The following is a 13,978-nucleotide window of genomic DNA, read 5'->3' as shown; positions in this document are numbered from 1 at the left end:
GATGACTGACCCACACGTTTGATGTCGCTTATATATACTCCAAGGCAACGCTGCTTCCACCCTCGCCACATTTGAACGGTCACGATCTAAGCGACTCCAACGCCTGTGGCCGCTGCTCCATGCCTATATGGGCGCTAAGGCAGGTACGTGTTTGCCGTTCTATCGCATTTCACGAAATGCTCGGAATCCTTCCACAATTCTGCATAATCTAGACACGGAAACAAAAGATGCGCTCGCTACCGCGTTGACTGATAAAGCAAACCAGTGCCTCGTGTCTCAGCTGTCTCTTCCTTGGAACCGCGAGGAAACGGAGCGGCACGTCCTTTAGTGGCAGTGCTATATTTGGCCGAAGGCGGAACATTGGATACACCCGATGCTTTGCAGGATATTGCACGGGAACATTACGAAATCCAAGAGAGCAACAGTATTACTACCAAGTAGGTTGGACAGAGACTCCCCGCAGAAAGGTGGCAGTTCGCGATCTATGGGCTCGGAAGCTCAGTGGTTCAGTGTATTGCAAAGCCAATTCTTGAATTCATGTAAATTGAGTTTGTCTAACGCAAAGTAAGTCAATTCCACATTCAGATCGCTGCGATTAGAAAAGTTGCCAATCATTTGTGCATCGTATGAAATATTTACAATATTGTTGATGAGCGTGTTAATAAATCAATTAATTGTTGTAAACGTGGCTTGACAGTAGTAGTATTATCACATGCGGTGGCTTGAGTTATCTTGTGCTTTATTTCGTGCTTTATTTGGTTCTTGACTTACTTGAATTTTCTTTTGCGTCAACCATCTTGTAGGTTGTACAAAGCACTTTTGGGAATTAATGCGATTCCCCATCCCAAGATGGTTTACTTGAAGAGGCGACATTATTTGCGCAACAGATTTCAACACTGATCCAGTAAGTTTAGGGAGACATGCATAATAAGTTGCAGGTTAAAACACGTCGGTGGGCTAGTTGGTTTTAATCCATGATAGAGTGTAAGCGCGACTTAATTTAGACGTAGAAGGAAACAGACACACAGAGACAGTGCTACTTTGAGCTATATATTTTATTTTCGCACGAATCGATAAACGTTTACTGTACGAGCGGAAACAAGTGAAACAGTGAAAAAGAACATTCAGTGGTGCATGCCGATGAACCGTGCACGATTCCAAGCCATATTAAAAACATACACTGCAATAGTTACAACGACAAACTGAGAAATCGTACCTCATTTTAAGATAGCAACAGTGATGGCATGCTGACGTACATTTCCTCTAATTTTACGAATTCATAGGCCTCGGCAATCTCGTTTGTCGTCATGCTATGAGCCCTATGCATAATCGAAGTGCTTTCAAACATTGGTTTGCGTGGACGATCTCGGCAATGAATGCCCAAATGGCCCGAGATGGCCCTCTCCCCGTATGCAATATCTGGCGCGCTACGGCTGCCCCAGCGGGGGTTCCCTTTCGCCCACTCTGCTCCGTCGAGGCATGCGCGTGACGTCCCTAACCAAAAAATTTGCAGAAAGTATATATCAAGTTTATAGACGTGTTTTTGTGCAGTCGACAGACTTAGTATAACAGTTACTTAGACTAGTCTATAGACAGTCTTAGAACTTATGGTCTTACACCTTTTTGTTGAGCAGTCCACAAAATGTATGAGTATATTGACTGGCTATAGCTGGTCGATAGATTAATGAATATTGACTTTTGTAGATAAGTGCCTGCGGAATGTCTGTAGACAAAATTGTACATGCTTACATAGTTGCACTTTTGTAGACTGATGTCTATGAAATGTCTATAGACTATCTATAGCCTGTTCCTATAGACCGGTCCACAGCCTTTCTATGGACTTGTGGGCTAGCATTTTTAGTAATGTATGGTCTACAGATGGCCTATAGACAGTTCCTGTAGACAATTCTATAGCTAATATATGCACTTTAGCCTGACAATCTTTATCGGCTACTGTCGATACAGGGTGTCGAGGTGACTTAAATTTAGCGAAGTTATTGAATGAAAAATAACATTTAAAAAAGACGCTGCAATAAGATTCGATTTTAAGGCCAATGGTGTTCGACTGTCAGAGGTCTCAGCTATAAATGTTTTTATAAAAGAAAGTTTTTTTCCACTTGATCTCACGCCCACTGCTAACTGCGCATGCGCCGCGTTGCTATAGCGACGGAAGGGAGGAGAGGGGCAAGATCGTCTGTTTCACGCGCCGTCAGCCTAACTTAACTTGGCACCCCGTCGATGCGTACTAAGGAAAATATCAATAATAGTAAAAAAGCTGAAAAAAAAGACTGCAACAACAACACTCGAACGCCGGCCTCCTGGGAGAGAGCCAGATATCCTAACTACTAGACCTCGACGGAGATGAGGCCTGCGTTTCGTAGACCCCTCAAATAGGATGACAGTGCCTTAGGTTACAACGCGGCGCAGGCGCAGAGAGCAGTGGGGCTTAGATCAAGTGCAGAATACCTCTCCCTCTTTATAATAGTGTATCTTGCAGCGGGTTCGTTCAGTATTTTATTTTTATTGACCAGCCTGGCCTAATATAGCTGGGACATCGGATACATTTACTATATATATAGACCATATTTTGTCAACCATATTTCGGCAGACAATAATAATAATAAAGCTCCTGGACACTGTCATATGTTGCCTAAAGAGAACTATTTGAAGCAATTCTACTAGTGCACAATCATGCAGTGCGAAAAGGAAAACAAGTGCACCGATATTGAAATAACTTTTTATTTCACGATATAAAATTTGAATTTATTAACATGCATGTCTTATGCTATAATTGAAAGAGACTGTTTATATATTGACAACTTCTCTCCCTTGGCAAGCATGGTCGCTAGGCTGGCCTTGACCTTCGCGTCATTTGTTCCAGACGTGCTGCAGGTATATTCTGCAAATAAGTGCGTGCAACCATGTCAGGCAAAAATATTAAATTTGTATACTTTGAATCTTCATTAAGCAGCGTAATATATTTGCTCGAACCACTTAAGTACTTCATGCGGTTTAAATATGACTAATGGCTGCTTGTGAAAACAAATAAGTACCATTGTACAATACTTCAGTTTACGGTATGAGGAACAGTTATACATTCACATTTGCTATCGATGCTAGCAACAGTTTGTTCCTTTTTATGACAAGCTCACATCTGCCACATAACGTAGGTATCGCAAATGAACGCTACATTATTTGCTGAAACAAGGTTATCCAGTTGGACTGTCTGTACATTATTTTGACTCCCCGCAGGGGCTTCTGCGTAAGCAGGCATTTGATGTGTTGCGACACCACGTACCCGAGCACACGAGGGTTGGAGCCTCCCGCGTGTAGCCGTGCGCGGCTTAGCCGTGTCTGGGGAAAGGGTGATCCTGGGGGTTGAGCCGATGCTGGGCGTTTGGACCTTTAAGGCACCCCGGCGGAGGCAACACACCTCTTCGGCCTTGGCTTCACATAGACGGCATCTCCAGACTGACCCACCTGGAGGAAATCGGCAGTCGCCTTTTCCTGACCTCCTCTTCAATCTTCGTCTTTCTCTCTAGCCTTTTGATCTTTCCTGCCTTCTTTTCACTTCTTCTTACTTCCGAATTTCCTGGCGGCCAAGGTTAATCGTGTGTAGTATATCCAGTCTTGGTTATATGCATTAGGTTATAGTGGCGGTGCATAGCTGTCGTGTGCAGGTTGCTCAGAACCTGTAGCGTCCCCTTGTTGGGCTCGCTGGTGGGTGGCTACCACCGCCGCCGAATTTTGAAACCATGATATGGCAGAAGCTTTCCCGCGACTTCCAGGTCGGCCTCTGAAAAGAGACCGCACCGATGCACCTTTTCAATTTGCTCTCCGAACCGACCTAGACAACTTTCCACGTTACAGCATCTTGCATAGTGAAGGAACACTAAGTATGCGTAAGCTATCCCCTTTCTTGGCGGCGAAATGCCTTATACAAAACAACGAAAAACACTACGAGGCCTCGAAAATGACCAGCGGAGGCCTGTTAATTGAATTGAACAAGTGCAAAAGCTGTCCGAACTTGCCACTATTGGTGAAATTAAAGTGACAATTTCTCCCCACCGCTCATTAAACACTTGCAGGGGCGTTATCTCTCACGAAGATTTTCTCAGCTTGAGTGACGAGGAACTCCTCGAGGGATTCCAAGAACAAAATGTTATCAAATTACAAAGAATTACAATCTGAAGAAACAATGAACAACGCCCCACCAAACATGTGATCCTCACATTTGGTACTAGTATACTCCCCACCTCTCTCAATGCAGGATACCTAAACATAAATGTCAGGCCATACGTACCGAACCCAAGGCTGTGTTTTAAGTGCCAGAGGTTCGGCCACGCATCACAATCATGTAGAGGCAAAGAAGCATGCGCGAAATGCAGTGCCAACGATCACCCATCTGAAAACTGTAACGCTCCGCCACGCTGTGCAAACAGCAAAGGGGTTCTTCCAGCATATTCACGATCATGTCCCTGTTGGAAGAAGGAGAAGGAAGAGATTGCTCTTACAGTAAAAAAGAATTTTTCACTTTTTGAAGCAAGGAAGAGGCTTTCACTGTTACCTCAAATAAGGTATGCCAATGTGGTGCGGCAGGGGGCAGCACCACATCGGTCTCGGGAGTCTACAGAGGTCACAGTCAGAGGTCCTGTAGCGACTTCATCCGCCCCCTCGTTGGCAACAGCTAGTACTGCTCCACCATCATCCAAGACGGCCCTGCAGACGCTTCATAAACGGAGGAATCGTAGAAGAACAACCGGTGTCCATGTCCAGAGCGCAAGCGAAGCCTGCATATGAGCGCACGCAAGAACGCTCGGTGGTTGTGCGCCTGTCAGAAAAATAAAACGAGTGGAAAACTTGCAGTAGTGGTTTATCCTACCGCCAATGAGGTGCAATCAGTTTTCATGGGCCTCGTGAAAGAAAGCGCAGGCGCAGTGGCAACGTTGGTATACGCGGCATCGTTTGTATGTACCAGCGCCAGCCTGTAAACAGATGTGATTGCACCCCTGTGGGCAATAAACAGGCGAGGAACTCGCAGTTACACTTTGAAAGATTAAAAAGCAGACAGGTTGTCTTTGCGAGCAAAACAAACGGAAACAGCTCCCGCGACCGAAGCGAAACCAACCGCCGCGCGCGAGCGCCTGATGACGCGCGGCTGTTATCATAGCGCAGGATTTGAAAAACCAAAAAAACCACGTAGAAAAAAAACAATTTCTTCCACTCGCACGGAGCGGTAGCACCTGCTGGGCAATGGATCTTTAAAATGATAGCCTTTTTAAAATGATAGTCAACTGACGGCACACTAATTGTTCAACGTCGACCACTCGGGGCCCTAAAATTAATTCGTACAATTACGTCTTCGACCCTCGGATGTTAAAAGGGCTATTATGAGTAAAAAGATGCGCAGTGCAATATTGATAAAAAGATTGTTCAAATCAAACCACTCGAAGCGCGCCGAGAGGATGAACGGCGCCGTTACGTACGCTAGCGCAGCCGATCCAGTGTGCTTCAATATGGCGGCGCCGTTGAGGTTGTCTCCACCTTGAACGGCGGCGCTGGCATCGAGGCACCCTAGTTGACATAACTTACAAGAAGCGACGTAGCAGCGGACAGATCGGTACAGGCCAGACGGAAAGAATCGTCGCCGGGCATGGTCGTAGGTACTGACTCCCCGAGGTGACCAAAAGTTGGTAGATCGTGCAGCTTGGTGGTGCAGTGGTGCGAGCATGCCGAAATATGACCAGCACCATTTCAGATCCACTGAAACGCCAATATAAAGTGCCGTCCTTGAGTAGGAACATGCCAAGAGAAGTTTGTATATGACCTAGATGTGAACTTTTCCATGATACCGCGCATGCTTGGATCTCGGCGCTATTCGGTAGCGAGGTCAGCTAAGCAGTAGCGATAATACAGAGCAGAAGCATAGGTCGCGCGCACATCGTCTGGGTGGTGGTACAAGCAGTCGGCATCTTGGTATAAACGGTCGGACGTGTAAGCAACTGTGTACGAGTATTCATGTAGGCGTTACGGCCAGTGACCTAAGCGATCGGTAGGGTCAGGAGAGCGCATGCTGGTCAGTGTCGAATGTTAAGGGCCGACCACATAGCTAAGGGCGAAATTTCGCCACTGCCTATAGAAGTGCAAGGCACTCACGTTCAGTAATAAAATAATTCCGCTCAGCTGGAGAAAGGAGACGGCTGGCGTAGGCAATGGCGCGGTCATGGTGTCGTTGACTTTGGCAAAAAATGGCACCGATTTCATCACCACTGGCATCAGTGCGGACTTCTCTTGGAGCAGTCAAAGTGCGCAAGAAGTAGCGATGTAAGGAGAGAGAAAAGCTTCGAGAAGACAATTGCTTGTTCAGGTCCCCAAGAAAATGAAGCGTCTGCGTTCGGAAGAGCTGAGGGCGAGTGACTTCCGCAAAATTAAGCATGAAGCGGCGGAAGTACGAGAACAGGCCCACGAAGCTCCGGACATCTTTAGCGCATGTTGACACGGGAAACTTCTGTGCGGCACGCGCTTTCTAGAGTGTGGGCACACACCAGATGAATCAACAAGATGGCGGAGGACAGCAATTTAGCGGTGTCTGAAGTGACATTTAGACGAATTAAGTTGAAGGCCTGCATTGGGAAAAGCAGAAAGAACGAGCCAGAGGCACTCCGAGTGCGTGGCAAATGTAGGAGCAAAAACGACGGCGTCATCTAAGTAAGAAATGCAGATGGACGACTTGAGGTTATGCAGGAGTGTGTCCATCATGCATTCAAAAGTGGATGGAGCGTTACATACGCCGAATGGCATAAATTTCATCTTATATAAGCCATCAAGTGTTACAAATACGGTTTTCTCTCGGTGCAAGTTGTCGATGCAGAATGCCAGTAACGGGAACCAAGGTCGATGGAAGAAAAATACTTCGCACCGTGGAGGCAGTCGATGGCGTCATCAACGCGTGGTAGATGATAAACGTGGTTATCTTGTTGAGGTGCTGGTAATCCACGCAGAAGCACCAGCTGACGTCCTTTTTAACTAGGACGACAGGGGACGCCCAAAGAGTGGATGATGGTTGACCGATTTATCGAGAGAGAATCTTCTCGACCTTCGTTTGAATGACTTGTCGTTCGTGCAAGAACCGACGGTATGGTCGCCTGCGAATAGGGAGTGCGTCACCCATGTCAGTATGGTCACCCATGACAAATGCCGAAGGTCGCATCACCGCTTACATTTTACGAGGAGGCATGCACCAACAAAGCGCCACAGTTGTTTTCCCGGAAACGAACTCGCTGGATCGCTGAGTACAGCTCAGCAAAAAGCATACTCACCGAAGAACACTTCCAACACAAGGAGATGCTAACACTTCGCCTTCGTTCGCGTCGAAAGCACTGCTTGCACCAGCATTCTTTCTTTATTTTTGCTTCTTGGGGAAGCAGGCTCTTCTTTCGCAATCGGCTCGTAGATGTAGGGAGTAAAGTACATGCGATCTTGCACGCGACAGCGACAAGCGAGGCGATGGAGATGGCTGTCGTGTTCACTCGTCGCCTACAAGCTGAACTCCACGCTAGCTACGGCTTTGAGCGACGACTTCCCGGCTTGAGGGCAGCAATATACGCGCCGAAACTAGCGTGACGAGTGCTTTATTAATTTAGGTTGATGTATTTTACTGTCAAAAGGAGCATAAATATTTCTGAAGGTCTTTTACTAGGTTCTTATTCTTGCACGTGTAAAATTCAATTGTTTGCTCGTTCCCTGCCACAATCAGTAGTATTTGATTTATGTACATCCAGTTCCGGCTTCGCGCTATTGGCTAGTCGCTGATAGCACTCCCGGGCGACGAGCGATGAGTTGTAGATTTATAGAAACGAGCTATCCATCGACAAGACCGAGCGATCTGTTCAAGCGACGGCCCGTTTTGTCGCTCGAAGCCGTCGGCCGTCGCCGTCGCAGGCAACATCGTTGTCATGTGGTTTGGACTTAACGCCGAACTCTTCATAGAAACGCTGGCTCTCGAAATTTTCCATTACCGTCTCAGCAAAACAGCACCAAACTCCCTTGCACGGTGCTTTACGTGTAGCGGCAGTGTCCGGTCCGGACGAACACCATTGTTGAAGTCAAGAGGCGCCCTACCAATCACAGGCTGAGACGAGGAGCGCAAGCTGCCCCGAGTATGCGGCTGCTCTTTTCGCCGAAATAAAATCTGTTTGCGCTTTCTTTCGCTCAATTTCGATATTATATTCGAATTAGGAAGGTTGAAAACCATGGCGTACAGCCTTTCACTCATTTTGTCTGGAAAACCTTTCAGCTTCCCTTTAAGGCCAAAGTTTTTCGCTGCGTTGCCACAAATATTCGCAAGTGTATGAATCACATGCATTGTCCGCTAGTGGCAGAATGTCGTCAGCACACATCAGTCCGGGGACCTTCTGTTGCGCGATTTGTCAATTACTCATGCAAGATAAATGCGTCCCTAAATCACTGTTTTCCAGTCCACCCCCCCCCCCCCCCCCCCGTGACTGAAGACAGTGCCACTTAGAAGTGATAGCGCATCCCGACAAGCTTGGAGAGGCCGGTTTTCACGCCTCCCAGTTCTAGCCGCCCTAAAGCAGTAACTTTTGCGTTGCGCCGCTAAGCCCGAGGGTGTGGGTTGGAATGCCAGCCGAGAGGGCCGCATTTCTACGGCGACGAAATCCGAGAAGTCTAGCCTACAGTTCATTGTACGGAAGTTGAAAAACATCCAGGTGGTCAAAATTATTCTGGAGCCCGCTACTACGACTTGCCTCATAATTTCATCGTCGTTTTTGCTCTTAAAACCCAAGGATTTATTATAATTCACCTTAGACAATAAATCTATTTGCAGCCGAGTACTCATCCAAAAGTTTCGAAATTTTCCGTCCCATCCCAGATCTAATCGTGTCCGCACTGCCCCACCTGTTACGAACTACGAAAAAAAAATTATCCATTGCTTTCCCCCCAGACAGTTGTTATTAAAGTAAATAGCATTATTTTCCTATACTTCAGCAATTTCGAACCTACTATCTATCTATCTATCTATCTATCTATCTATCTATCTATCTATCTATCTATCTATCTATCTATCTATCTATCTATCTATCTATCTATCTATCTATCTATCTATCTATCTTACGCCGACTCAGGGGCGGAAGTAGTCTACCTGCTTGGGCCTCTAGATATGTGCTATTTTTATTCCTGATGACTCCAGAAAACCAAGTCTGATGGCACGAACGCCCAGAAATCTATTATGGAAAGCAGATAATTGCTCCCGCACACTTTTTGTGGTGTACCGTGACGCTGAGGCGTTTCTTGTACAGTGTAGGAGAATACATTGTAGAGACAGAGGTGCATGGTTGGGTGCATGTGTTCTAAGTGCATCTACTTCAATTGCGTAAAGAAAACCTGTACAAGAATTCGCACCTGCTTTATTACATGCCTACTGCACTATCAATATACAGGCGGTCTTTTCTAACGGCACTAAATTTTAAGGAATAGATCAATGTAAATCTTCCTGATATAATTGTTATCATTCCAGTGTTGAGATGGTAACCTCCGGATACGGAGCAACTTGAGCAGTTGTGTGGGTAATTCACGAAGGTATGTTAATTATCTTTTAAATAATTGATCTTGGGTGGCTAAAACAAATCAGTAATTTGGAGCCTGTCTTCGACATTGTTTAGTTCAGCAAGTATATGTTTATTAAACATGCTCCTGTATGAGCTAAGAACAAATATATTGCAATTGAGCGCTCTCTGAAAGTCTAACTGACGCGGAAAAAGATCGTCAGTAACATCGCCCTGACCTCTTCCAGCCTTTTGAGAGATTAGACAGTTTTAGTTACACGTACGTGGAGGCTTTTCGTACGTAGACCTTCTACGAGTAAGCAGTGCGCATGCGTAGAACGTAGCGGCCGCGCTCTGATCTCACGGACGTACGTGAGATTCAATTCTTTGCGTGCGTTTCTTGCGCACGTACACAGCTTCGCGCGGCAGTTTCGCGAGATCACGAACAAAGCGATAGCGGGCCGTGCGCGCGCAGGCGGCTTGCATCGAAACATGGCGACATGATTGAATTGGCTACCGCAGTGTTCATATTTCCCGATAGATGGAGGTAAGTGGTCTCTCTTGGCGCGAGTCGCGTACGTGTAGCTAAAAGCGTTTCACATGGCGTGGATTTAAGGTACGTATGCTTCTCACGTTTGCGTACGTTAGTCTCTACGCACGTGTAACTAAAACTGCCCATTTGAGTACTGCGTACGCAAACGCTCGCCCTCTCACGTGCGTAGGCATTTCGCAGCCCATGGCGACACGCGCGCCTACGTTCCGCAAAGCTCTTGCGGGCTGCGTGCGTACCGTCATGACAAAGCACTAAAACTCTCTGTCGTCGTTAATGGCACGGCTCTGTAAGCATGTTCCTTGAGGCCAGACGACTGTCGATTTTTATTCACATTGTTTTTCCGAAGCCGTTTAAAGGTCAAATGTCAATGTAGCAACGAACGTGCTCTGTCAAAAGCTTGCTTGGTCACAGAAACGATACACGATTCAATGATAGTGAAGATTTAGTGCGTCATTGCCCTCAAGACATTGCGCTGCCACCGACAAAAGCAAGATAACGAAGTTCAACTGCTTGCCAGAGCCGGTATTTCGTAGCGATGCCTTTTGCGATTCAATGCCTTCTCAGGCTTTTCGCGCTTGGCCAGTGGTGAGAGCGACGGTCTGCCCACATAATCAACGGGATCAGGCGGCCGTGTGTGGTGGATGATAAGAATAGCATAGAATAAGGCATAAGGCATCGCTACAAAATAGCGGCCCTGAAGCTTCTGACGGAGCCGTGCCAGCCAAGGGCGGCAATACTGACGTCACAGGCGCTTTCGTTTTGTCAGTATCGCTTACGAAAAGAGATAATGCTACAAATGCTGTGTCATTCGTTCTTGTCTCGTGGATTTAAATACGGGTTTTAATGGTCTCCACATAGCGTTTGTTTCCAAGACTAGGTGGAAGCAGGAAAATGTTCGCTCACACCCAAAAAAATACACAAACACCCTCGCACGAACACACACGCACTTTCTCTCCTTCGCACCAGCACACACTCTCTTCCTCACACGCACTCAGACGCTTTCTGCATCCCACGCACAGATATCCATGTGCACACAAACACGTACGCTTTTTTTCCGCAGGCTGCTGAAACACGAACACGCACGGTCGCACACATGCACATTCTCACGCTGCCATGCATTTGCCGCAAGCACGCAAGCGCACACGCACATGCACTAACACGCAGATGCAGGCATGTGCACAAGCCGCGAATGCTCACACACGGATATACGCACTCACGTGCAAGCATATGCAAATACGCAGGCACTGGCACGAGCAAACGCTCTCGCCTCGCACGCACGCACACACACGCACACTATCGCTCTCCATCGCGCCTACACATGCTCTCTGTCTCCTTCGCACACAAACGCACTCTCCATCACACGCAGGTACTCTCTCTCCATCCGTCACACACACGCACACTGTACGCACGCACAGGCATCCAGGCGCACACAAACACGCACACATTTGTTCGCAATCGTGCATGCTGAAGCTCGAACACACACGTTGGCACGCGTACACGTTCACACGCGCCCACGCATGTACCGCAACGCGCGCACACGCAGGCATGCACAAACGCCGCGAACGCTCACACACGCATACACGCACATGCAAACGCAAATACAAATACACACATACGCAGAGATACACAGCACACATGTACACAGAACGCACACGCCCATGCATCTATACCCAGACATTCCCAAGACATGAACGCGCATAACCGCTCGCTGCCATCTCAGCTGCTTCTCAAAAACGTGCGCGTGCTAACAGGATTTATAACGCTCCCTCTACCATTACCGTCTCAATGCCAACTCTAATAAATAGCTTTATGCTTTAAATTTGGCGCTTCATTTAGTGAATGTGCCCTCTGCCGGGAGGGTGTAAAACAATTTCCTCCTGTCGTGGGACTTCGCCGCCCCTGTCTGACCTGCTTTAATTGCTTTAACGCACGAGCAATGTTCCGACTAAATGCCAAAATGCATGTGCTGTTAAAAGGGGCTACCCTCCTGTTGTAGTCAGTTGAAACTTTTTGACCGTCGGCCGATATTCTGAAATATATATTTAAAAACATTTTTCCCATTGAGTTACACTTAGGCGTTGGTGTGAAGTTCCGAAGGCGGATATCCAGGAATCTGGGGCATGTAATTTTGTCTGTTAAAAAAATGAATGAGTTCTGTGCAGCAGTCAGTCTATACGTGCTATCGAAGAACTGCAGAAAGCAAACGTTTCGCAGTCGCGGCCTTAGACACTGTACAATTGACTTGAACGATTTTGGGCATAGCGCCGAAAGCCAACGCTATACTTAATCAGCAATAATACAAGGATTCGCTTGCAAGGATTCACTTTTTATTTTATTTTTTATTTCGTTTGCATAGAGGAAGCACTGTATCGTGCCAGATGTCATGTTCCGATCAAAATATTTCACACGAAACTTATCTCTGGGATGTCACATGCGTGGAGTCATTTTAAACGAAGAGGAACTCGATGTCGCAGCCAAACCGGTACGAAATGAAGTGAACAGCACAGCAATGCACAGTTAAGATTCACATTTAGCCCTTGTAGCCGTAGCCACCGTATCCGTATCCGCCGTAACCTCAACCGTAGCCGACGCCTCTTCCGTATCCTCCGCCGAGACCCGAGTGAGCGAGAAGGGCTCCTCCTCCGCTAACCTTGTTCACGTGATGCACAGACCTAACGACGAAAGCAGGGCCGGCCACAACCTTGGCGAAAGCAGGTCCTCCGCTCAAAAGGGCCACGCTGCTGCCGACGCCCACACCGCTGACTCCGTAGCCGCCTCCGTAACCCAGCCCTCCACCATATCCCAGGCCTCCCCCGTAGCCTAGGCCTCCACCGTAGCCTAGGCCTCCACCGTAGCCTAAGCCTCCACCGTAGCCAAGGCCTCCACCGTAGCCAAGGCCTCCACCGTAGCCGAGTCCATATCCTCCGTAGCCAATGCCTCCAAGTCCGTAGCCTCCAAGTCCACCCGCAGTCACAGAAGCCACAATGGCGCAAAGGGCGACGACATGGCACTGCATAGGGTTCACGAAGTATTATTTGTTGTTTTTGCGGGGCATATTATGGTACGAGCTATTTATTCGGAACATCAGCTGGCTGTAATTTTCAACCTAAGGAATAAGCAAGGGAATGGATAAGCAGAAAAATACGCTGAGGAATAGGCAAATACACTGGACAATACTACCAAGGTATTGCACATTACCATGTTCTGTGTACCAACGACTTAAACGCACTAAATTGGGCTAATTATATTGCATGAGCAGGGTCTTTCTATAAAGCAGTCTCTTTTGCAGCAAAGTACGTGTGACTATATTTAAGCATTTAAATAGTTTCTTACGCCCACCACAAAATTTTGCAATCAGCTTGGGTACTACGATTCGTTTCAAAATAATTTTGCCATTTTGGCAGCCTTAGAAGCTTGTCGGCATTTTATAGCGTCGGGCATCTATTTGTCAATGTTCATCTGATTTGCACATAAACACGTACACTAGCGCTCCTTTGTGTCTTAGGTGCGTTCAAGTTCATTGTAATAAAATCCGAATTTTAAAATATTCACCTCCCTTTCTCGGAAATAAAGCACAGCTAAATTATTGAGCGTACTCACCAGGGAGTTCATGGCTGTGGCTGCAGCTTGTTGAGAGCGGATGACTGACCCACACGCTTGAAGTCGCTTATATATACTCAAAGGCAACGCTGCTTGCACCCTTGCAACATTTGAACGATCACAATCTAAGCGACTCCAACGCCTGTGGCCGCTGCTCGGTGCCTAAATGGGCGCTAAGGCAGGTACGTGTGTCTGCCGTTCTATCGCATTTCACGAAATGCTCGGAATTCTTCCACAATTCTGCATAATCTAGACACGG

General features: G+C 47.2%; 1 protein-coding gene across 1 annotated transcript; it reads right to left on the bottom strand.

Moving 5' to 3' along the window:
• Window positions 1–12,694: 12,694 nt before the first annotated feature.
• Window positions 12,695–13,135, bottom strand: LOC142574975 (uncharacterized). The gene has a single exon (XM_075683952.1). It carries the CDS (start codon window positions 13,133–13,135, stop codon window positions 12,695–12,697), a length of 441 nt encoding a protein of 146 aa, XP_075540067.1.
• Window positions 13,136–13,978: the final 843 nt, after the last annotated feature.

The sequence above is a fragment of the Dermacentor variabilis genome, chromosome 3 (genome assembly GCF_050947875.1).
Source record: "Dermacentor variabilis isolate Ectoservices chromosome 3, ASM5094787v1, whole genome shotgun sequence".
NCBI classification, from domain to species: Eukaryota; Metazoa; Arthropoda; class Arachnida; order Ixodida; family Ixodidae; genus Dermacentor; species Dermacentor variabilis.
Note: the sequence above shows the minus strand (reverse complement) of the source record. Positions and strands in the feature narration are given on the sequence as shown.